The sequence below is a fragment of the Hippopotamus amphibius genome, chromosome 1 (assembly GCF_030028045.1).
Source record: "Hippopotamus amphibius kiboko isolate mHipAmp2 chromosome 1, mHipAmp2.hap2, whole genome shotgun sequence".
In the NCBI taxonomy this organism is placed as follows: Eukaryota; Metazoa; Chordata; class Mammalia; order Artiodactyla; family Hippopotamidae; genus Hippopotamus; species Hippopotamus amphibius.
The window spans coordinates 95,460,149-95,485,299 of NC_080186.1; the positions used below are offsets into that span (position 1 = coordinate 95,460,149).

Below are 25,151 nucleotides of genomic sequence, written 5' to 3' on the forward strand. Positions count from 1 at the left end.
AGGAGGATGCGAACTTCCGCTCTTACGTTGGAGGGAGAACGGCCAGGGGTGAGAGTAGTGTTAGCTGTGCAGACGTGTGTGGCAGGCGTGTGCGGGCCGAGTGTGTGAGTGGACGCGTGGATGTGTGAATGAGCGCGTGGTGCGTGCAAGGGGAGTGCGTGCGCTCGCCCCCGTGCCCCTCCCCCGGCCTGCACATTGATCTTATTTGATCGGGTTGTGACTCCAGCCCCGCCGGACCGACCCGAAATGAAAAGCTTCCCTCCTGCGAAGCCCCTTTCTCGGGGCGCTGTGCAGCGAGGCCCCTTGGGCGGTGGCAGCCCCGCGGTCCCGGAGCCGGTCCTCCGGAGCCCGGCGCTCAGAAGTGATGAATTGATCAGATAGACGAGGCCGGGCTTGTCCTGGGCCACTGATTATCGAGGCGATTCTGATCTGAGCCCGGCCCCAGGGCACGGCCGCCCGTGGCGTCGGGGCTAACGTGTAAACGGGCGGCGGCGGACCAGGGGCGCTGGCGGGCGGAGATAGAATGAGCCGTCGCCCCGCCCTCGGGAGCAGGAGCTGAAAGGGGACAGAGGCCTCGTTCCCCGCTGCAGTTTTTCTTCCCTGGCCGCCTTCCTTTTTTCTCTTTAGGCCCGGCCTGCTATGGTGACTCTCGTATGGTACCAACACTGGTGTCCCCGGTCTGAAGGCACTGTACAGCGCCTGCCGCGAAGGGCTATCTGAATATATGCATGTCTATATATGTGTATATATCCGTGAGGGAACTTGGAGGGTTTACGAGAATTCAGATTACAGGGACCGGCACCAGATTTACTGAATTAGAATTATCAGGGAGGTTTAGGAATCTATATTATTTAAAGCCTCCATGCATAGATCGCAGTAATAAATTTTTTGATGTCCAGTATCAACCCGCATGAGGTGATTATCCAGAGTCAGCCCTCTTTGCCACTTTCAGCCATTCTAAATAATGAGAACTGAAACAATATTGCCACTTTGCAGCGAACACAATGAACAGATTGAAGTATCTCCGTGGGAGAGGGGCTGTGATAGTTTGGTGGTATTTAAGGACCCTGCACCTGAGTGTCAGGAAGAAGCCCTTTCATACCTGATTTATTCAACAATGCATATGCTGTCCAAACTTAGAAATGGGAACTTGTACAATATTCTAAAAGGTCTGCCATGTCTTGCTCATTCTAACAGCAGGTTCCTGTGAGTGGCTTGTAATTTTTAGAAACCACATTAATGCATCCGTTTTAGGTAGCTTCACACCCTAGGATCATTGTTGAACCCTGTTTCTAAGAATAGGGGGCTCTATATCACAGCGAAAATCAAGGCAAGGAAAAGAGAATTGACGTCCAGGCAAGCAGACAGTAGCAGAGGTAAGAGAATGAACGGTGGCAAGGAGCCAGGACCAGGGAGATGGAGACCTCATGGAAAAGGAAAGCCCAGCAGATAACTAAATCCAGAAGGTCTGAAATCTGTTCCGTGTGATCCCAGCGTAAATATTAATGCCACAAAGCGCTACTAAAATTAGTGTTTGTAAGCTCAATGAGAGAATGAACTATGTCCATTCTTGTTTCCCCAACACTTAGCTCAGTGCAACACATAAAAGTTTGCAAGAAATGTTAAATGGGTATATATCTGTATGGTTGGAATGACTCCAGTTTACAAAATGTGAATACCTGTCTCCTGCCAAAAACAGTGCTGTTCTGTCCTAAATCCGTATCTTTTCAGCAAGATCACTTTCCAAGTTGCAAATATGTCCGACAGGACTAATTTCTAGAAGCTGAGAAACTTCCATATTTGACGAGTAGTCAGGTGACAACTTGTAGTCCATGGTAACAAACACCAGGCTTCATCTTAACACAAATCTATTTAATGGAGGTGGGCGGCAGGATGTTCCACTATGGTTAATTAGTCCAGGGGCCTGTCAACACTTAGGTGGAGAAGAAGCCACCATCATTCTTTCGGGAATACCCTCCATTGGTGGCTGCAGTGTGAGGGGACACTGTGGAGAAAAGACAAGAGGGAATGGGCTGTGAATTTCAGATCCTTTGCCTTTTCTGGGAACTTGTCACCCATACATTTATAGGGACTATGGAGAAGGTTCTGACAGCTGAGGAAACTGGCATATAGAGGACTGATGGGATGTAGCTATAGGTCTTTCACTCCCGGGTTTCTGCCCTTTGCTGAAAATTCTTGTCGCCTAGACCTAAGACTGAAGTAGAGGCTCTGGAAAAAAATCATTTCCTAGCTCTTTAGTGAGCATGTCCCCTGGTATTAGCCTGATATGTGCCAGACTCCCAGTTACCCCTGATGTTCCCTAATAGCCAATCACCTTAACTCCCTGATTCCTGTGTCCATTTAAGAAAGACTCTTGCACCACCCATCTGCCTTCCACCTCCCAGTCTTCTAACCCTTACCTATGGATCCCTGGATGCTGTGAACAGACTCCTTCTTAGGGTTGATCCAGTGTCTGATGTTAGCTCGGGATGTGATGGGGGGTGGCTGGGGAGAGGGTAAGAATTCTCCAGGGCATTGGATCTTGATTCTAGAAGATGGTGTGGGGAAGAACAGGGGAGAGTGAAATCAATCCGAAGAAGAAGGGTAAAGAGGGAAAGAGTTGCACGCAACCTCAAAAATAAAGCAGCCGAAGTCCTTTTTACCCTCTGGAATTAACCAAAGATTTTGTTCTACAGATGAGCACAATCTTGGAAGATCTCTGTTCATTTTAGAAAATTAAAAAACAAAAACAAAAAAACAGACGTTGTATTACAGATACAGAAGTAAAAAAATACAGAAATCTATACAAACAAGAACCTATTGATTGTTATTTCCCAGGTGACACTTTACCTTACTTGATTGGATGGCATTGTCCTTAGGGAGAGGCTCCACCTCCACCACTTACCCATGGGTATCCTGAATGGTCTCCTGGTGTATCAGTGTCTCACTTTTGTTCTTGAACGTCCCTGTGTGGTGGTCGTACAAGGCTGCTAATCGGAAATCCAGGTCATCCTTTGGTATCTACAGAGGAAGCCAACCCCCCCCACCCCACCGCCAGGGTTAACTTGCACCCACTCTAGTCAGGTTCTGTTGGGCTCTACTCTTCTGCCAAAGCAGTGTGAACCCCTTTTGGGCCTGAGGTCCACCAACTCCTTATACACCAAATTACACTACATGATGACTTCTTAACTCGTGTTCATATAGAACTGTCTCATGGTTAGGTCTAAGGAGTGGGGAGCTTTCCTGGAGACATGGGAACCAGATATTGTCCTTGACTTGAGCTTAATGGGCCGTACCTCATTCATGGTTATAATGAGAAGTCATGAGAGAATGATTTGCTCCAGATAATCAACGGCAGCAAAACCCAAGCCTTCTGACTTCCCAGAGGAGGTTGATAAATTGGCATTTGGTTTTAGGTTTATAGGATCTTGGGTTGGGGACAAGATAAAGATGCTGAAGCAGTCAGGGACAGACTACCTTTCAGAAAGGATATTAATTAGTCCTAAGTGGATGTAAGGAGAAATAGCGTTTCAATGCTAGCTACCTCGGGATCAAAAAAATAAACATCCCGCCTCATAGAGGTGATTGTGGGAGTTGAGCTGAGCCGACACCACGGTTCCTGTTGCTGAGCAAGGTGAGTTGGGTTCCTATATGGCAGTTTCTGCAAAAGAGAAACCACACCTGGTTACTGGAGGCCTTGCTGATGTGGTGGCTTCAGTCACATCCATCCCCTTATCCCATCCCATTTTAACTGAATCACAGACACCTGAAAGAGAAGAACAAAATGGGGCAAGACTCTCAGGCTTTTGATCCTCCTGAGTTTTCAATCTTAGAACTGACAGAAATGGGCCAGGAATATAGGGAAAGGGGTGACATGGGACAGGAGGTGAAGGGTGGGGAGCAGAGAGGCAAGATGAGCTCAGGTTTAGAAGTCCTGAGTTTGAAGAAGAGATAAGATATCCCAATGCAATTAATAGGTAGGAGATTGGAAATGTGCATTTGTTGGAGGAGAGCTCAGAACAAGTAGTAGAGACCTGGGGTCATCCACATGCAGCGGGTGAAGCCTGCAAAAAGGAGTCTGACCAAAAAGGAAGAGGTGGTTCATAAGAACTGCACAACATTATATAATGGGGGTGGGGAGAGGCAGTCAGAGACAAGGGAATCAGGAGAGAGCAGTGTCTAGGCAGGTGACAAAAAATTTTCAGTAAGCAGGGAGGGGTCACTGTGTCTGTGGGAATGTCAAAAAGTTCACTGGATGTTCAGTTCTCTAAAACCCCACAAATATGAATATGAAAAGCACATAGTTGATTTCTTCATTACATGTAAATGCCATACTGCTCACCACTGTATCCTCAGCACCTAGCACAGCGACCTAACACATGGTGTTCTGAAATGAAATACTGATTGAATCATTGACTGAATTCCAGTGAGTACAACTACAACCTCATTCAACCTACCCGATGCTGGAACCCTCCTCTTCCCCTGTATATGACACAGTGCTGTACGACAGTTCAGTTAGGCATTAATGGAACAGTACGGACCAGAAACTGCTATCACCAAGAAAGATGAAAAAGGAAATGGGAAAACTACAAATTCATATGATGCAACCATAGGCAGCAGTCCTCCCATTCCTCGAAGGCTGCATAAGCCTCATCGTCTCTATAAGCAGAAGGGTGAGATGGTCTTTTCACTGAGAAAATCAAGCCTGTCAAACGTGAGTGCCATCTTCACAACCATTTTCCTTCCATCTCAGAGAAAGGGAAGTCCCTTTTATTCAAGAATAACCCTTCTTCCCTGAACCCAGCCCTTCCTGGTGCTTTAGGGACCTGTGCTAATCCTGGCATCTCCTGTACCCAGCTTCTCCTCATTCTTTGTCACTGTCTAGCTACCACCTTATGACCTTCCCTACTGAGCCAGGCTTCTTAAAGAGTCAACATTTGCAACCTCCACTTCCTCCCCATTCCCATCCCCTCTTCAGCCCACTGCAGTCTGACCTCTACCTCAAGCACCCACTGAAACTACTCTTGCTGGTGACCAGTGACCTTTGTGGCTAGATCTGGTGGATCTTTTCCAGATCTGATCTTATCTGACCTCTGCAGTTTCTGGCACCACGACTCTCATTCCATGAGATGTTCTCTCCATCCTGTGTGGGTCCAGTTCCTCCCAGTTTTCCTCCTCCTCTGGCTATTACTTCTCAGCTTCCTTCTCAGCTCTGCTTTCTCTCTCTGCCCCTTCGTGGTATTCTCCAGGGGTTTCACTTCTGCCTTTCTGACCCTCCCATTCACTGGGTGAGCTCATTCCCTCCTATGGCTTCAACCAGCATATGAATAGTGTGGCTTCCAGACATCTTCAACCCACAGCTCTAACCACGATGCCTACTCTTCATCTCTATGGAGATGTCCCACAGGCACCACAAAAGTAACAGCCACATAATTGATCTCAACATCTCTCTCCCCAAACCTGCTTTACCTGGACGCAGCATTCAGTAAACAGTATCAGTTAAGCCCTCAGAAACCTGGGAGCTCTCCTAGACTCATCCACTCTCCTGGGCCCGTATCAGGTCAGCCACAAAGTCCCATCAGTCCTGCCCTTTGCATCTTACCTCCACCCCCTGCATCACTGCTTAAGATCCATAACTCCTCCTGGAGATCACTGCACCAGCCTCCTAGCTGATCCCTCTTGTCCCACTAACATCCTGTCCAATGTACTGCCACTTGTGCTTTCTACAACACCCATCTAGAATGTCACTCCAGTGCTTGCAGTCCCGAGCTGATTCCCCAGGATGAAAACCTAGCTCCCTAGCATTGTGTACACAGCACACCCAGCCCAGGAGGGTCGCTTCTACAGCTTCTATCCTCTCTACTCCCCCACTTCACACCAATGCTTCAGCCACTCTGGACTCTTTGACCCCAAAGAGGCCATCCTCATCCTCCTCTCCATGTATGTGCACCTGCTGCTTCCTTTGCCTTGAACGCCTAGTTCCTGTTTCCCTCCTCCTATCTCCACATTCCACATCCTGCCTCCCCTGGTCCAGCTAACTCATATTTGGATGTCAAAACTCACCTGATCTGGAAGGCTTTCCTTTAAGCTCCTGTTTCCCATGACACACCACGTGTAACTGTCACAACACAGGTGCTGTTGTGCAAGCACTTTTGCTGTTGCTATTGTCAGTCTGGCTTTTCTACTAGAGTTCCCTGAGAACAGGAGCTAATCTAATGTATCTATACATCCTCAGAGTTTATAGCGGAGTGCCTGGCCTACAGTAAATAACAAATGTTTAATAAACAAAAGAGAGCGCTTTGACTTTGTTATTAAACCACAATTACCATTTAGTTTACCTTATTTTGTACCACTTCAAACATCTCAAATACTTCTACCAGAAAAAAAAACACCTAAATTTCCAAATTACCTGCCACCGTCATGAAACACACACATATATACACAAACACGTTCCAACATGAGTCATAAGACAGATGTATAAAGCATGACCTGGTGGTTTTCAGAAGATTCTCTCCCACTCCATATCTCGTACCTCTTCAGAGAACAGTTTGCCAAATAGGGTAAAGGGTGGCTTGGTGGAACCTGGGCCTGTGTAAACCCCTGCATACCAATCATTGCTTAGGGTTGTGAGTGTCCCTTGTTCCTCTGGACTAGAGCTCCACTTCCTTCTGCTCAAAAAGCACCTGTGAAAGGTTGGCAGGCCTGAATATAGGGACATGTAGGCAGGCAGAAAACAGACTTCTCCGGTACCTGACTCAGTGTCCTCACCAGAGTCCTTTAAGTTACCATCTCTTCTTGTCAAGCAGACAGAAAGAAAAGTGCTGTCGACGCTACTGGGAATCTGCTCAAGAAACCTCAGTACCTTGGAAGTCCTCAGTTTTCCCAAGTAGGAAGCATCGTTATCCAACGTAGGGTTCTGGAAAGGGTCTCGGGTGAGAGGCATGGTAAAATGCCAAGCGAGACGCTCTTAAGAGGGCTGAGAGGCCTGCGCAGCCGCACACAACCTTGCACGCGGAGAAGCCCGGGTCCCAGTTGTTTGGAACGCCCAGTTTCAGTTGCCAGGCAACTGCCCCGCCGTCTATGACTGAGGCGAATTCCCTCGGAGAAGGGCGCCACCTGGCGGTCCAATGCGGGAGGCCCCTCCGGAAGAAGCTACTGGGAACGCGCAGGGAAAGCGCCGCCGAGTGTACCTGGGAGCCCTGGATTTGCACTCGTGAGACCGGTGAAAAACGCCGAACAGGTGTTCTGCAAAAGACTTCAGTTAAGGAAAGAATTCCTAAAAGGTGGCCCAGAAATGCCCTTCTTCCTGGTATCTAACCAAAGGATTTCTCAAAGTGAGAGAATAGGGATGTCAAGAGACAGAAGAGTTCAGGTGTCATGCTTGGAAAATTGCCGGCTAAGGCAAACTCTCCTTGCTTAAACTCCGTTTAATTAAAAGAGTCTCAGCCGGATGTAAAGGCACAGGTGGATTTGGTGGGGTGGAAGTAAGATCTACAGAAGCGGCTGTTACGGTAGGTAACATCTACTGGGCCACTCTTGCAGATTATAACCTCTGGAGGAGAGAAGGTATCTCAATCATTTTTCTGTCGCTTCACACATAGGAGGGGCTTAGAACGCCACGTCTGCAAAATTAGAGATGATCATAAGTAGCCGATGGCCCGAAATAATGAACTTGGTGGCGATGGCTTGGAGGTTGTTTCCACCGCGTTCTTTACACGAGCCCTGTGCGCGCCTGTTGGGCCGGTTGCAGACCCTGCGCGCGCGCATTCCCACGCCGCGCGCGCCACGGGCGGCGGCTGCCATGGCGACCGGCAGGTGAGCGGCAGAGGAGCGCGTGGTCCCTGCCCCACCCGCGCGGAGGGAAAGAGGAGGCGGTTGCCAAGGCGACGTGGGTAGGAGGAGAAGAGGAAGGAGGGAGGGGGAAGGGTGGGCGGCCTTGGCGTAGCCGCAAGGAGGTGACTGAAGCGAGCCCAGCCTCCTGCATCCTTCCCCTCTCGGACTCTCCCTCCCCTTTTTTTTCCGCCTTCTGCCAGCAGTCGCCGCAGCCGCAGCACCTGAGCCGCTGCTGCCGCTCGCTCAGAACACTATGGCTGAGCCTGGGCACAGCCTCCATCCCTCTACCAGAGGCAGCGGAAGAACTGAGTCGCTCACACTCCGGCTTCTGCGGCTGCTGCTCTGGGTTGGGACCACCTTCCAGGTGACTCAGGGAGCGGGACCGGAGCTTCACGCCTGCAAAGAGGTACTGTCCTCCCTGACCCGACTTAGGTCAGAAAAAATCTTCCCTCCCCGACGGAGATCTTGGGGACCTAGGCACAGACAGTTTAAGAGACCACGGAGTTTAGGTTTCTTTGGGGATGGGGGCGGGGGGGCGGGGATGGTGGTGGGGAAGAGGAGTAGACTGGCGTCATGCAGAGGCCAGCCCGCTGGAGGACTCACGAAATAGATCATCCTCACAGCTTGGGCTGCTGAGCTCAGGGGAAAGGTCCCAGCTCCAAGGAACTCAGGAGGGACCTGAGTCCCTGGACTCGGGAATGACGGAAGAAGAAGACATGGGTTGTTTCTCAGCTGGGATGAATGAAATTACCTTAAAAGTGGTTGAAAGTAAAAGATTATGTACAGAGGAGCAAAACAGAAAGTGGGACAGGGGGAAGTGGGGTAAGAAAGCAGTTTGGAAGGCCAAAGGAAAGTAATGGATCAAAGTGGGAATCCTTGTGATTTTGTCATGGCTTCAAGAAAGGATTGTGAAGGTGGGAGGTCTGCGAGGGGGGCTGAAGGATCCCATAACCTCTCTCCGCTTGGTATTAAACATCCAGTTAACTTGGGGGCTGCTAAATGTGGATCGTGTTTATAGTTTGCCTCCCCCGGTATGCTTTCTTTCGTGTACCTGACAGTGCATGACCCACCTTTGGCCAGACTTTGAATTCTGTACTATCTCACTTTCCACCAATCTCTCCTTTCTTCTCTGGACTTTTGCTGACATATGTCTTAAGTCTTTTTCGAGGTGTTTCTAAAATGTTGCCAACATAATTCAGAGAATAAGCAGTGAATGTCTTCCAACCAAAAATGTCTTTGAACATTCTTTTGGAGGGATACAAAAAGGTATGAAGGAGTAACAAAACTCAGTAGTTTCTATGGTATTGAAATAACAATTGGTTGTGTTCTGAGTAACTTTTTTTTAACCATATGGTGGAGGCAGCAACAACATGTTTACAAGAACTGCATGGGGGAAGGCAAAATAAAAGTTGTTATCTATGTGAAATGTGAAAGACTTTGTAATACATTGAGTCTAGCCCTGTACAATTAAACTGAAATGTCATACTTGGCTAAGGTTTTGAGAGGTTGAAATATTATTTATAAGTTGTCATTGTTAACTACTGATTAGAGACAACAACCCCGTCCCATATGGAAATGTATTATTATGAAGGTATTCTAACCATTAGATTATCCATAACATAACAGACCGTGAAGAAGTGAGGGGGTGGGAAGAGAGAAGAGAATTTTTGTGTGAATAAAGGTACCTGACTTCATTCATGAATGTGAACAAGTGATCCCAGTCAGTGGAAACTTTGGTAACTTGTATCAGTCCCAGCAATGTCCTGCCCTGGGTGGTCCGCATTTTCACCCAGCCACTTTCTGACCTGTTTTAAAGATGGCTGGGAACAGGATGATTTTGTCAGTGACTGTGGCTTACTGGCCTTGGTGGCCTGTGGTCTAACCAACTAAGATAAGCAGTTCCATCAAGCAAACTCACTTGCTTAAGAATCCAACATGGGAGTCCCCTGAGTGGAAGGTAAGAATCTCACAGTTCAACTACCACTTCTTGTGGAGATCTTTGCCGACTTTGGAAAATATGAGACATTTAAGAAAGTAAACACTTTGTATCATCTTGCTTGGGAGGAAGGGAAGAATATTGATACTTGAGAGCTCTAACTTGTCTACAAATTTTGCCTCTAGTCCTTTTTAAATGATTGGCATTTGCCTAAGCAAAAGGCCTTGCCACAGAGCATAAGCTGAGGGCAGTGGAAAGCTGTGGAACTCAATATACCAGGGTTCCCGTCCCTTGCCTGTTACTTGGATCTGTAGAATGGGTATTTCAGTAACACCTACCTCAAAAAAGATTGCATTGAGGATTGAAAGAGAAAATACAAACAAAACACAAATTAGAGTGCCCTACCTCCCTTTCCCATTCAGCTTACTTATTAGATGCACACCCCATGCCGGAGGGAAAGTAGCTCAGGAGTCGCGTTCATTGGCCACAGGCGTCAGCAAGTCCTGTTTACACTCTTCTTGAGCAAACAGTGGCTGCTGAACACCCTTGACTCCAAAACAATAAGGAAGAGAATAAACCCATTATGTTAATATTCTTTGTTTGGCAGTATGAACGGACCCAATAACCTTTGGGTGCTTCCAATCTTAAATGGTGAAAAAACCAATTCGGCCCAGACGAACCCTTCCCTGTTCTTAATCGTTGTGTGAATTTCTCGTGAGTCTCTGTTGGGTGTTAACGACAGTGACCCTTATCAGCCAAGGCTGACCCTCATGACCACAGTGCTGTCCCTGCCTTGTTTCTGAAGTCTGAGGCATCCATCTGGATGCAGTCAGGGAAAAAAGAGGTTTAGGGTAAAGCCTAAACTGAGAAGACAGAGAGCTGGGAGTTCTAGATTGCTGAACGTGTGCTGGGGCTTGGCGTCCCTCTCACAGTTTTACAATAATCAGGGTCACCAGTGGAACTAAACATCCTGTGTGGTGTTTGTCTTCATGAATCACGTTTTTAGCCCTGTGGTAGCCCAGGCTAAGTGCTGACTGAGAGCCAAAGGAGCATTTCCTATAGCACAGCAAGTGTAAATCAAACGAGAGAGGAGGAGAAAACCACCTTTCCCTGATCGGTCTTGTCCTGAGGCTTCAGTGCTAATTGCCCCCAAAGGGACTTCCCAATCTATGTTGAAAAGCCCAGAGGGCTTAGGAATCTGACAGACACGGATTAGAATAAAATTTGGTGAATGAATAATGACTCTGCCACTTAGTAAGGATGCTACTTCAAGCAAGTTAATTAACTTCTGACAGCTTCAGATTCCTGATCTGTAAAATGGGGATGGTAACACCTAACTCATAAGGCTCTTGGGAGGATTGGATTAGATTGGATAACACATGTAAAATGCCTAGCATGTATCCTTGACATGTCACAGCTGCTTCAGAAATATTGGTAGGCAGAAAAGGTAGGTCCACAAATAATGATATGTAAGTGATGACATAGGGTTAACTTGTGGTACACAACACAGGAGTGGCAATATAGAGGCTGATAGGAAAAGAAGAAAACGTATTTGAACAGTTGACACTGGACCTGCTTCTGGAATCAGCAAAATTCCAATGGGCAGAGATGGAGGGAGTGTACTATCTAGATAGAGAGAGGAGCTCGAGGAAAAGATCCTGAGAATTGCAAGTATACCCGTGGCTGAAATGTGGAGGAGGTGTGGGGTACAATAGAAACCAAGGTTGGAAAGTGGGAAACGAAGTGGAGAATCTCTGAAGGATTTCTAGCAGGGGCAGTGGATTAGCACGAATATGAAGTAAATAAGGATGAGGTAGGCCAAAAGGTGAGAGCAGAGAGATGGGGGCAAGGAGACCAGTTCAGAAGATCTTACAGAGGTCAAGGAGGAGGTTAACAAAGGGACTGCACTGGAACGGTGGCAGTGGGATAAATAGAAAGGCAGGAATATGAAAAACATGCTGAAGGTTAGAGGATTTGGCAACTGATTGAAGGAGTCAGGTGGATCGCTGGGAGAATTAGGCAAGATAATGCTTAAAGTGCTTTGCAAAGTGCAGAGCATAGAGTAAGTGCTCAGTAAATGTGCTTCTTACTGTTTTATGATCTGCTTTTAAAAAACGTAATGGGAACATCATTCTAAGTCATTAGATGGTCTTGCATGACATCATTTTAATGAGAAACCAGATGAGCTACTTATGCTGGCTAATCCCTAATGTCAACCCTTTCGCTTTGAGCACCCGCCCTCGACCCATCCCTTCTCACCTTCTTTTTCTCTTTTGTAAATATTTATTTATTTATTCAGCTGTACCGGATCTTTTTTGTGGCATGCAGGATCTTTTGCTGTTGTTGTTCATTTTTTCTTAGTTGCAGCACTCAGGATCTAGTTCCCTGACCAGGGATCAGACCCGGGCCCCCTGCATTGGGATTGCGGAGTCTTAGCCACGGGACCACCAGGGAAGTCTCCCTTCTCATCTTCTTAATGTAGGTCAGCAAGTCTTCCCTCTTTCTGGAGTCATCCGTTTTTCCCATCTACTGAATAATTCCTATCAATCTTCAAACATGCTATTATTTCTATCTTAAAAAATAGGGGAAAAAAAGCAAACCCCAAACAACTCGACAACTTCTCGAGTGTCTTTTTCCCTTGGAATCCACTCCAAGCTGACTTTCACCCCCACAGATCTACTAAAACTGCTCTGGCTCAACCAAGGGTAATTTCTCAGTCTCAATTACACTTCACCCACCTGCGGTTGGTAAAGCACTGATCACTCTCACCAACTAGGAACACTTTCTTCTCTTGGCTCTCAGGGCACCAACTCTAATGGGTGGTTTATTTATTTATGCCCCTGGTGTCCGCTTCTTTGTCCCCTTGATTGATATTTTTCCCTTCATGTCCTTGAGTTCTAAATCTGGCAGTTCCTCAGGACTGTCATTGAACATCTATTATCTATCATCTATCATCTATCTATCTAATCTCTCTTGCTATTCATTCGCTTCTATTTTCATTCTCTTGGTGATTTTACGCAGCACTGTGGCTTTAAACACCATCTGGACATCAACAACTCCCAGATTCATACTTCCAATCCAGATCTCATCCCTGAACTCCAGACTTGTACACACAGCTGCATACATAACCTCTCTATGTACATACTTGATTGGAAGCTCAGATTTACCATATCCAAGACGTCTGATTTCTCCACTGCCCTCAACAGTGTACCTCCCAGAATCTTCCTCATCTCAGCTAATGGCAACCCCATCCTTCCACTTGCCCAGGCCCCAAATCCTGACACCTCTCTCTTACTCCCTGTATCCAACTCATCAGAAACTCTTATTAGCTCCACATTCAAAACATATCCAGAATTTGGTTGCTTCTTACACTTCCGCTACTACCCACCCTTCTCCAAGGCACCATCACCTCTCATCCAGAAGACTGCAAAAGCTTCCCAGCTGGTTTCTTTGCTTCCACCTTGCCCACACATTGTCTAGTGCTCAGCCAGAGTAAACCTATTGAAAATAAGACAGATGTTGCCCCTACTCTGCTCAAAACCTTCCGAAGGCTTTGTGTCTCAAAGTAGAAACCGGCTCCTTGCACTGGCCTACAAGGCCGTACATACAATCCTCACCTCCCCCTCTCCAGCCACACCAGCCTCCTCGCTCTTTCTCAGAACTGTGGGGCAACCTGCCCCCTCAGGGTCTTGGCAATTGCTGTTTATCTCTGCTTGGAAGGCTCTTCCCCAGGATATGTGGCTTATTTCTTAATCCCCTTCAAGTTTTTGTTGAAATGTCATTCTACTTCCTATCCCATTTTCTGTTTTATTTTCTCCAGAGCACCTACCACTTTCTTTTTTTTTTTTAAGAACTTGTATTGAGATATAATTGACATACAATAAACTGCATATATTTAAAATGTACAATTTGATATTTTTTGCTTGTTAGTAATATATATAGGGCAATCCCAATCTCCCAGTTCATCCCATCCCAACCCCCCCCGCCACCGCTTTCCCCACTTGTTGTCCATATGTTTGTTCTCTACATCGGTGTCTCTCTTTCTTTCTCTCTCTCTTTTTTTTTTTTTTTTTTTTTTTTGTGGCACATGGGCTTAGTTGCTCCGCAGCATGTGGAATCTTCCTGGAGCAGGACTCGTACCCGGGTCCCCTGCATTGTCAGGTGGATTCTTAACCACTGCACCACCTAGGAAGTCCCCTGTATCTCTATTTCAAGGCAGGGCTTTTTGTGTTTTGTTTCATGCTGTGTCTCCAACACCCAAAATAGTATCTGGCACATTGTGGGCCCTCAATAAATTAATGTAATAGATAAATAATATTCCGCTGATGAAATTTATTTAACCAGTCCCCCATCATTGAACATATAGGTTGTTTCTAACTTTTGGCTATTATAAACCATGCTAAGATGAGCCTCTTTTTCCATATTCTTTCCAACACATCTGTCATTACTTCCTTGGGATAAATTCCTAGAAATAGCTTTGCTGGATGGGAGAGTAAGATCATTCAGTTAACTCCTTAAGATACGTTCCTAGAAATGTGGATTCCTTGATCAAAAGTCACATATCCTTTATATTGTTCCATATTATAGGATCTTCTTTTGGAGAAACTGCATCAATTTTGCTTCCCATTAACTTTGCATGTTTTCTCACATTCTTGGCAAAACTATCAATCCTTTCAAACTTTGACAAATCACCAGACAACACACACACACACACACACACACACACACACACACACACACATCATTCTTGCTTGGTTCATAGTGGAGGGACCCTGTGTGTTTCCAGAAGGACCCCATCTATAGTTCCTAAGAGACTTCAGAGGGTTTTGGGAAGTTCTTACAGTGATTGAGAAATAAAGTACTTGCTTATTCTATAGCAAACAATAGCAAAATCCCTACAGATCATTCTGAATCCCTTCTCAGATGCTTCCCCCTCCACCCAACCTGGAGCGAGAACTCTGCCCACCCACACTACGCCCAGCCTCCCTCTCCTCTCTTTCACATTTCCCCACCTAGGTGGTCCCCGGGAAGGAGTTTGTTTGGCTTGAAAAGCAGAGTAGATATTCACAAATAACCACTCCAGCTGATTTACACATTTGGTTAAGTGCTGTCAGAGAAAAGGGAACGATGGGCTGAGAGATTTTGAGGAGGTCTGATTTAGATCAGGGAGGTTGAAGCAGGCCTCTCTGAGGAGTGAGTTTAAGTGGCGAGCTGAGGATGTGGAGGAGTTTGGTGGGTGAAAATGTCGGACAAGCTTGCAGGCAAGAAAGAGTCTGGTGCTTTAGGGGATGGGGAGAAGGCCAGTGTTGCTGGGCCACATCATTTTATACTCATAAATGAAAAAGTATATCCTCATTTTGAAGTTTCAAAAACTATTAAAGAAAGAGGTGAGATTTTAGTCAAAGGTTCCTGGGGGCATGGGTTTGTTTAAAAATTATCACTTACTTTTACATTTTTAAGTAATATATGCTCATAACAATAATAATAATTCACATTTATTGAGTGTTCTAAGTGACCGACATGCATTAACTCACTTATTTCCTGCAGTTACTCCATGAGATAGGTCCTGTTAAGATTCCACCCCTATCCCACCCCACACCGTTACCTCTCTCCTCTTTCCTGCTTTATTTTTCTCCATAGTACTCTTTGCTATCTGACATATTTTACATATATACATATGTGTGCATATACATACATATACATATATATATATATATTTTTTTTTTTTTTTTGCACACGGGCTTAGTTACTCCACGGCATGTGGGATCTTCCTGGAGCTGGGATCGAACCCGTGACCTCTGCATTGGCAGGAGGATTCTTAACCACTGCGCCACCTAGGAAGCCCTACATATATATTTTTTAAGTGTCCATCCCTTTTGACAAGAATGTGAAGTCTATGAGGGCTGGTATTCTGGTATGTTTTATTCATTTCTATATTTCCAGTGCCTGCCATATTGTAGATACTCAGAAAGTTTCCTGAATGAATCCCCATTTTATAGATGATGAAACTAAGGCAAAGAGAGGTTAGCCTGCCCCAGGTTGCTTAGCTGGTAAAAGAGCAGGAAACTCAGGCAGCTGAGCTCTTAGCCACCGTGTTATTTCCTGCCTGTCCATGCTAACAGTCCAAATTGTGCAGAGGATATAAGCTGAACGGCACAAATTTTCCCTCCTGCCTGCAAATCCCCAAAGGCTAACTTCTGTCAACGCTTGCTTAAATGTATTCTTCTTGAAATGTTTTTTGCCTGGACAAGCACATCTGTGTATTCTTTTGCCCTCTCTGTACAAATCAGATCAAAATATTTGTCCTGTTCTGTATTTTACTGTTTTCATCACTATTGCTCTACCATGATTCATTCATTATATGTGTGTACTGTGCTTTATTTATTTTTAAAAAATATTTATTTATTAGTTATTTATCCATTTTTGGCTGCATTGGGTCTTCATTGCTGCGCATGGGCTTTCTCTAGTTGTGGCGAGAGGGGGCTACACTTCGTTGTGGTGCATGGGCTGCTCAGTGCAGTGGCTTCTCTTGCTGTGAAGCACGTGGGCTCTAGAGCGCAGGCTCAGTAGTTGTGGCGCATGTGCTTAGTTGCTCCACGGCAGGTGGGATCTTCCCGGACCAGGGATCGAACCCGTGTCCCCTACATTAGCAGGTGGATTCTTAACCACTGCACCACCAGAGAAGTCCTGTACCGTGCTTTATTGAAACAGAAACTTCATGAATAGGTTGATTCCAGCCACTTATACGGTAAGAGTGCCACAGTGAACATCCTCCTTCAGGAGTCCATAATGATGCATCCTTGTTTGAGTCTATTTGTAGACAAATTCTTAAAAATAGAAATAGTGGGTCAAAGAGTCTGTGTTTAACATTTCGATTGATGAGTGTCAAGTTGGCAGCATGGATTTTCAAAGAGCATCAGTCTTCTCCACCTGCAGGCGATGGAGGAGGAGGGAGGCTTTGGCTGTGAGAGTGGTAGCCAGAGTTTATTCTCACTCGGGAATCACAGAGACCTGGAGGGCCCTGCCAGAGAGCCTGTCGGGGCAGCTAGGCCTGATGTTAATTCTGCCAGATTTTCTGAAAAAAAGTTGACCAAACTCGTAGCTTTTCCTCAGTCTGTATTGTCCCTCCAGTAAGTGATAAAAATTGTGCCATTTGTCACATTTCTTCTTAAGCTTTCCTTCTATGTCATAGCAGATAAAGCACAGAACAGATAATTACAGTCAGCGCTTGGCAGCTGCTGAAAGAAAATATATTTTTCATACTTCTTCGGCTCTCCACTTTTGAAATTCCTTGAAGTCTGAGAAGCCTAATATGAGGTTATCACCTATTTTTCTTCTTTGATTTGTCATGTACTATTAAAGGCATTAAAAAAAAAAGACCCATAGGATTATGCAGCATGACAAAATAAATAAATTGTTTCATAGGCCTAGAATGTGATTGTCCAAATCTGATTCTTACTGATGATACAATGTAAAAGGCAAAAAAAAAATTGGACTTCAATATAATAAGCCTGCATGCTAATTGGAGCATCTCTCTTACCCCATGCCAAGCAATAAGGAAAGCCGTTTCTGAATTAGAAAGGACACTGAAATTGGCTAATTTTCTCTTGAAATTCATTACTTCACCCTCCAACTCCAATCATATGACAAAGGGTGACTAGTAAGCCACTAAGAGAAAAGATGAAGGGAACATCAGTCATATCTGTTCATCTGACTTCGTTCAAATTCTCCTAAGGATGGCTCTGGCTCAGGATAGCACTTGAGAAAAGTCAGCATGTCAAGCCCTGTACTATGCACACACTAGATGCTCTATACATTTGGAGTTAATGGATCAACTTATTTTCCTTGTAAAGAAATTTTCAAAGATTAGGGCTAGAGCCTCCATTTACAAATATTAATTCAGCTGTGTAAATCATCTGTAAAACAAAAGAAGGAGCTGTGCCCAAATGTAAAATAAATAACAGGTTAGCAGGACATCAGAAGAAAACAAAGAACAGTAGGGGGGAAAAGGCAGATTTTAAAAAGAACACACAAGGGCTTCCCTGGTGGTACAGTGGTTAAGAATCCGCCTGCCAATGCAGGGGACACAGGTTGGATCCCTGATCCAGGAAGATCCCACGTGCCGTGGAGCAACTAAGTCTGTGCACCACAACTATTGAGCCTGAGCTCTAGAGCCCATGAGCCTATTGAGCCCATATGCCGCAACTACTGAAGGCTGCCTGCCTAGAGCCCGTACTCCACAACAAGAGAAGCCACTGCAATGAGGAATCCGTGCACCACAATGAAGAGTAGCCCCTGCTCTCCACAACTAGAGAAAGCCCATGCACAGCAATGAAGACCCAACACAGCCAATAAATTAATTAATTAATTTAAAAAAAGAACATACAGAGTTTTAGTCCTGGATTACCTAAAAGACTACCCCCTGATTCTTGTATTCACCAGCTAGTTTTTCCCATGTGGAGACAGATCATGTATGAACTCTGAGGAGTGTTTGATAGTGGCCAGTGAACTTGGTTGTCTTTGATGCAGAAATTGCTTATACATTCTCATGTTAGTCAGATGATGAGTAGCGGAAGGGCAGGGACATGAATGAGTATGAGCGGATAAAGGCGATACCACTGGGAGGATGTAGATAGATTCTCAAGAGCGTCTCTGCAAGAGGAGACATCCTTTTATTTTTCAGAAAACCTGAAAATCTAGGGTTTTTAAAAAAGTCATTGCTATCATTCCAAATTTATTAAACTTTTTAAAAAATTGAATTATAGTTGACTTACAATATTGTGCTAATTTCAGGTATAAATCTTAATTTGATACTTGCAGAAACTGAGGACCAGGGAGATTAACAGGTTGGTTCAATCTGTGTCATTTAGATTTAAAATTGTGACCTTGTAAAGTGCTGGTGTTAGGGTGGATCTCAGTGGTCATTCACACCTAAGGCATCTATCTTCACCAGCTCCCTAAAATAGCTGAGTGGGTACCTATCCTCGGGTGGGTTAGGTTGCCAAGCAATTACAAATGAGGAATACTTTTGGGAGTTCTCTGGCTGCATAGCGGTTAGGACTCGGTGCTTTCACTGCCATGGCTGGGGTTCAGTCCCTGGTTGGGGAACTGAGGTCCCGCAAGCCACTCTGCGAGGCCAAAACAAAGACAGAAACAAACTTTTTACACTGGGTAATGAGAAGCTCACTATTTCTAGAGTTAACCCATATCATTGGGGCAAAAAAGTATTCTTTTTTAAAATTTGTGGGACTTCCCTGGTGGTGCAGTGGTTAAGAATCTGCCTGCCAATGCAGGGGACATGGGTTCAATCCCTGGTCCTGGAAGATCCCGCATGCCGTGGAGCAACTAAGCCTGTGCACCACAACTACTGAGCCTGTGCTCTAGAGCCCATGCTCCAAAACAAGAGAAGCCACCACAATGAGAAGCCCAAGCACTGCAATGAAGAGTAGCCCCTGCTCTCTGCAACTAGAGAAAGTCTGTGTGCAGCAAAGACCCAACGCAGCCAAATAAATAATTTAAAAAAAAATAAAAAAATAAAGTTAAAATTTGTAATTGTTAAGAAGCATAACTGGTTACCTATTATAAATGTCATTATTTCTGACATTTACTTCCTCCACTCTATACCCTTTCTGTTTTTTGTCTTTCTTAGGAATATTGACAATACTGTCCATATTGATACCTGGTCCCAGAGAGCAGGTATCATCACAGTCCTCACAGTTTGAAAACAGTGACAGATTTCCTCTAGATTGTGGGCCATTGTCATGCTTTCTGCACCAAATACTTATTCTTTTCTCTTATATTTAAATTTTTTAATCCACTGAAATTTAAAACAGTTCACTCATCAGTTTTATCGAACATAACGGACTGAAAGAGACATAGAAAAATTACATATAAGAAACTAACACTGATGCACATACATTATATATAAGAAACTAACATTATATATAAGAAACTAATGCTGATGCACCGCTTAAAGGAACAAGCAGTTACAAATAGAGATCAAGTGCATGATGGAGTGAGGCCAGATACGAAGGAGCAGTGGGCAGAGCACAGGTTCATAGCCCAGGTGAAGTTTTCCTGGCTGTGGGACTCATTTATCAGAGGAGCTAATCACATTTAATTTGAAGGATTGCTGTGGAAATGAGAAATGAGAAAGAAGATATGCACATTGACTAGCTGTGTTAGTTTGCTAGGGCTGCAGTAATAAAGTATCACATGCTGGGTGTTTTAAACAGGCAGAAATGTATTCTCTCACAGTTCTGGAGGCTAGAATTCTGAAATCAGAGAGTCAGCGGTGCCTTGCTCTCTGACGGCTCCAGGGAAGAATCTTGCCTTGCCTCTTTCCAGCTTCCGGGGGTTTCCAGCAATCCTTGGTGTGCCTTGACTTTGCAGCTGCATCCCTCCAATCTCTACCTGCATTGTCCCACGGCCTTCTTCCAGTGTGTCTGTCTGTGTCTTCACATGACCTTCTTATAAGGACACCGGTCATTGAATTTAGGGCCCACCCTAGTCCAATACAATCTCATCTTAACTGATTACATCTGTAAAGACTCTAATTTCGAATAAGCTTATACATTCTGAGGCTTTGGGTAGACACACATTTTGGAGGGACACTATTCAGCCTGGTACATTGGCATATGGTAAGGACTCCATAGATGGGAGCAATTATGGTTATCAAGTGCCAAAGTATAAACAGAAAAATTATTTCAGTGTGGGCTGGAGTGGTTAAGGAGAACTTTGCCAAAGAAGTGAGAGTCAACCAGGGCTTTAAAGAAGTGGTAAAATTAGATAAGAACTGAAGATATAGTGGGGTCTATCAGGTGGAGAGAACAGCCTATCAGTATTTTAACATAGAGTTATTAACCTTGTAAAATCAGGAATCTCCTTCGGTTCAACAAGAATTAAAAACTAGGGACTTCCCTGGTGGTCCAGTGGCTGAGACTCCGCCCTCCCAATGCAGGAGGCCTGGGTTTGACCAGGGAACTGGATCCCACATGCCCCAACTAAGAGTCCACATGCCACAACTGAAGATCCTGCATGCTGCAACTACGAACTGGTGCAGCCAAACAAACAAACAAACAAATATTTTTAAAAAAAGAATTAAAAACGATATCTTTCTTTTTGAATAGATAAACACACATATTGTTTATTGTTATCTATTATCTATGAGGCAACAGCCTTATAATAAGTTACCCTAAAATTTTAGTGGTTTAAAAAAGCAAACATTCATTCTCACATTTTCTGTGCATAAGAAATTTAGGAGGAGCTTAGCTGGGTAATTCTGGCTTAGAGCCTCTCATGAGGTTACTGTCCAGATGTCAGCCAGAGTTGCAGTCACCCAAGAGCTTGTTTGGAACTTGAGGATCAGCTTCCAGGATGGGTCACTCATGTGGCTATTGTCAGGGGTCAGTTCCTCACACACGAGTCCCTCCGTACGGCTACTTGAGTGTCTTATGACAAGGCAGCCAGCTTCCTCCAGAGCAGGTAGTCAGAGAGAGAGCAAGGGAGAAGGCACAACACCTTTTATGACTTAATATCAAAAGTCACACACCATCGCTTTTGCCATATTCTGCTCATTAGAAGCAAGTCACTGAGTCCAGCCCACCCTCAGGGGGTCTCTATTAAGCTCTATCTTCCTCTTGAAGGGAGAAACCTCAGAGAATATGTGGACATATTTTAAAGCCACCACATCACAGTATATCATGAAATCATCCATTCCATTAGCTGTTGGACTAGTTTCCTAAATTTGATGTTCCTAAATCTCCATGTTATTATCATCACTTATTAATACAGTAATCATTTGAGCACTCCCAATGTGTCAGGCACTGTGCTTGCAGCTGGGAATGTGGAATGAATTGGTCCAGTTCTTGCCCTCAAGGAGTTTACAGTTTAGTGGGGGAGAGGGAATATGTGCATAAATAGAATGCACTTACATGAGATAAAACTGAATATAAACAAAGGGCTTTGGGTTTGCAGTATAAGAGGGAAATTAAAGAAATCAGAGAAGGCTTTGTGGGGATATTGATGGCATCCGAGGGCTTGTCTCAAAGCTTAGTCCACCCCCCAGTAAAGGCTAGATCTTGGGCAGGTCACTGGAGAGAAATCACTTGAGGCCAGGAGATGAGAATGTGCAGGGCTTGTATGGGGGAATTTCAGGTTGTCCAGGGTGGCGTTAGTGGAAGGGAGAGGAAAGAGAAAGGCAAGGTGGATTGAGGCCAGTCTTGGAGGCTCTTATAGCATAGACTGTGTTAAGGAGAAAGATTGAACTTGATTCTGGAGAAGTTTGTTGAGCAGTGTGGTGATAGATGTGTCTTGGAAAACAGGAAAAAACTGAACCAAAGAAACCAGCGTGTGTGTATGTATGAACTCACTCATTCAATTCATTCAGTCCTTCAACAAATTTTATCACAGACCCACTATGTGCCAGGCATTATTTACAGAGAACTTATGTGTGTGTGTGTGTGTATATATATATATATATATATAGAGAGAGAGAGAGAGAGAGAGAGAGAGAGAGAGAGTGCTATATTTATATCTAAAATATAAATCACTTATATTATGTATATATTTATAAATATATGAAATCATCACAGATATAAAATTACAGCAAGTGCTGCAAAGGAAAGGTACACAGCGCAGTGGGAGCACACATTAGGGGATTTGTCTTAAACAGGAAGTTCAGGGAACTCTTCTCAGGGCAATGATGACCCAGCTGAGGTCTGAAGGACTCAGCACATGACAAGGCCCTGTGGTGAGTACAGAAGACTGAAAGAAAGTGAGTGTAGTGGGAGGAGCAGAGAAGGAGGAAAGGAGGAGAATGGTTAGAAATGAGATAGGAAAGGAAGGCAAGGATTAAACCATGAATGGCCTTATTTTAATTAATTAGTTAATTAATAGCTACACCTACAAGGACTTCAGTTTTCAGGAAATATTCTATGAAAATAGTAAAATCCAGCTATAAAATAAAGATTATGGCAGGAAATGTACAATTTAGAATGGCAAATGCAGGAAGAATAATTAAATGAATATATGAATGCTATATAAGCAAATAGACTGGTAACTTGACCCTGAGCTTTCTGGTGGCCAAAGTAAAAAAATAAAAACTTTATAGAACATGTAGTGCTCAGAGTTCAGGAATAAAACACATGGGAAAAATCATTTACTAGGCAGATGTGATAGAAAGATGTGTTGATGGGCAGGCTGTGGCATGAGAATGGAAAAGATTACGGACATCAGAGGAAGACATTGCAGAAAGATTCATGATGAGTTAATATAGTTACTGAGACACTCTATAGACTCTGTGGATATTATCTTCCAGTATCTGCAAAGACTATTGTGGGACCAGTGATTACTATTTCTTCGTCATACATAGACATATACACACGCATATATATATACATATACACGTATACATACATATATATATGTAGGGAGAGAGAGAAAATGAGAATCTTAGTTTTTAAGTGTATTTATTTATTTATTTATTTATTCATTTTTTGGCTGTGCCACACAGCATGCAGGATCTTAGTTCCCCAACCAGGGTTCAAACCCATGCCCCCTGCAATGGAAGCAAGGAGTCTTAACCACTGGACTGCCAGGGAAACCCCAGGAATCTTAGTTTTTAAGCCAGAGTAATTTCCTTTGGTCTCAAATTGAAATAGCAGGGAACTTGATGTTTAATTACTGTCCATTAACCATTATAGAAGTTGGCACAGCTCAGAGTGGGAGAGAAAAACAAGACAGTTTGTTTATCAGTAGGTATAAAAATAAAGTGGGAAGATTTGTCCTATTTCCTCCTATGACTGCAAAAAAGCAGCAGGATCATCCGAGGTCTTCCTGAAAATTAGAGAGAATGGCATCCTGCTTTAATTTCTTCCACCAAATTTCACTCTTGGACTCAGGCCACTTGTACTTTGGCAAAGCAAGAGGTGGTGATGTGGACTCCGTTCCCAGTGATGGTGCCCCAGGCTGGCCCAGGGGAGCTTTTGGAAATGACTGTGTCGGTGGCTGCCAGAGCCTCTGGCGCTGTCAGGTGCCTGGCGGTGGGTGGGGGGAGGAGCCAGAGGACTGCTGGTGCCAATTTTAGAAGCACGTAAAGGAGCATTTCATTTTTCTATCTTGTAGCAGAAGACACCGAAGAAAGTGAACTTGGGTGAATGGCTCACATTTGAGCATTCTGCTTTCCATCCTGTTCTTTCCTGTAGCTTCCCTTCCCCCAGCCCCACCTGCCCTTTTGACAATGGACAGTATTACAGTCTCCCAGAGAAGAACCTTGCTGGCGGGTCAGCGACACTGTTCTCACCTCCTGCTTTAGCTGCAAAGCCTCCTACCCTCCAGGCTGAGCCCAGCGCCAGAACCCTGGTGTGGGCCTTACACAGGCCTTCACCTCACAGGGCTCCAGGCCTCTCCCCTCCGACTGCCACCTGGCTGCCACCCTCTTCTGCCATCAAGACCCTCGGGAAGAAAAGCGCCATTCTCTAAGAACCAGGTCATTCTTGCAAAGGGCTCAGGAGTCCCAACCCTCCGTTCAGTGAACAGCTGGCTGTTATGAGCGTCTCCTGTTGGTTTAGCGATAAGAAACAGATATCTGCTCAGCCAGCTGCTGCACCTGCTGCTCTGGTCTCTCCTTCCGTGATCATGTGGATGAAATTCTGCGGAGCTGAGTCGGTTCCACCTTCAATTACTTCATTCACCTTGGAAGCCCTTTGGCAGCTTTCAAAGCATCTTGCCAACTTTATCCTCGAGAAGACTGTCAGTGCTCTTTTCTGGGTGAAAAAGCTGAAGTTGAACTTGAGAGTTCTCGTGGTGTTTTCATCTGAGCTTCTCCCAGGGTGTCTTATTATTTCCAGCAAAGGAAAGAAACTGGAAGGAAGAGTTCAGATTTGAATATTTACCTCTGGGCATTCTTCTCTCTCCTCCCTCCTTTCTGAAAATAGTGGGGTAATGTAATTTTTCAACATCAAAAAATAACAATGGTTAGAATAGAAGGTGAGGTTTCTGGAAATCTTGGAACTGCATAGGTGGCTCAAAAAAAAAAAAAAAAAAGACCAAGCCAATCTCTAAGTCCACACCCACTCTTGACTTCTCCTAACTGCTTCCTGGTTTAGCGCAGGGGCTGCCAAACTGCAGGGGGTCACCGGGAGGGCTTGCTAAAACCCAGAATGCTGGCCCCATCCAAGAGGTTCTGATGCAGTGGATCAGTGAAGAGGCTTAAGAATTTGCACTTCTAACAAGTTCCCAGGTGCTGCTGGGTCTGCTGCTCCCGTGAACATACTTCGAGAACCATTGACTTAAGTTCAATGGAAATGACATGAACGTTGAAGAAGGGCAGGCTTGGGCGTGAGTCCCAAACCTGCAGCTTCCTTCCCAGCTGTGTGACTTT

General features: G+C 44.8%; 2 protein-coding genes and 1 non-coding gene across 5 annotated transcripts in view; 2 read left to right on the top strand and 1 right to left on the bottom strand.

The window, feature by feature from the left end:
* The first annotated feature begins 22 nt into the window (after positions 1-22).
* On the top strand, positions 23-433 carry LOC130843578 (small Cajal body-specific RNA 2). Its single transcript, XR_009051039.1, has one exon. It is a non-coding gene; the product is annotated as a small Cajal body-specific RNA 2 (non-coding RNA).
* A 1,418-nt stretch (positions 434-1,851) lies between these two features.
* Positions 1,852-7,013, bottom strand: CFAP276 (cilia and flagella associated protein 276). The gene is made up of 5 exons (XM_057698318.1): positions 6,863-7,013; positions 3,545-3,661; positions 2,906-3,021; positions 2,421-2,548; positions 1,852-2,005 (listed from the first exon to the last, which is right to left on the bottom strand). The coding sequence occupies exons 1-5, from the start codon at positions 6,941-6,943 to the stop codon at positions 1,935-1,937; spliced, it is 513 nt and encodes a 170-aa protein (XP_057554301.1). The 5' UTR covers positions 6,944-7,013; the 3' UTR covers positions 1,852-1,934.
* Positions 7,014-8,017: 1,004 nt separating this feature from the next.
* The window catches only part of ELAPOR1 (endosome-lysosome associated apoptosis and autophagy regulator 1), a 67,057-nt gene continuing 49,923 nt past the window's right edge, over positions 8,018-25,151 (top strand). For 2 of the 3 annotated variants that reach the window (XM_057745102.1, XM_057745093.1), the window contains exon 1: positions 8,087-8,239. In XM_057745102.1, the coding sequence (XP_057601085.1) occupies positions 8,087-8,239 (153 nt within the window). Of the gene's footprint in view, positions 8,240-25,151 lie in introns of all 3 variants that reach the window. The other variant, XM_057745083.1, reaches the window with a different exon arrangement.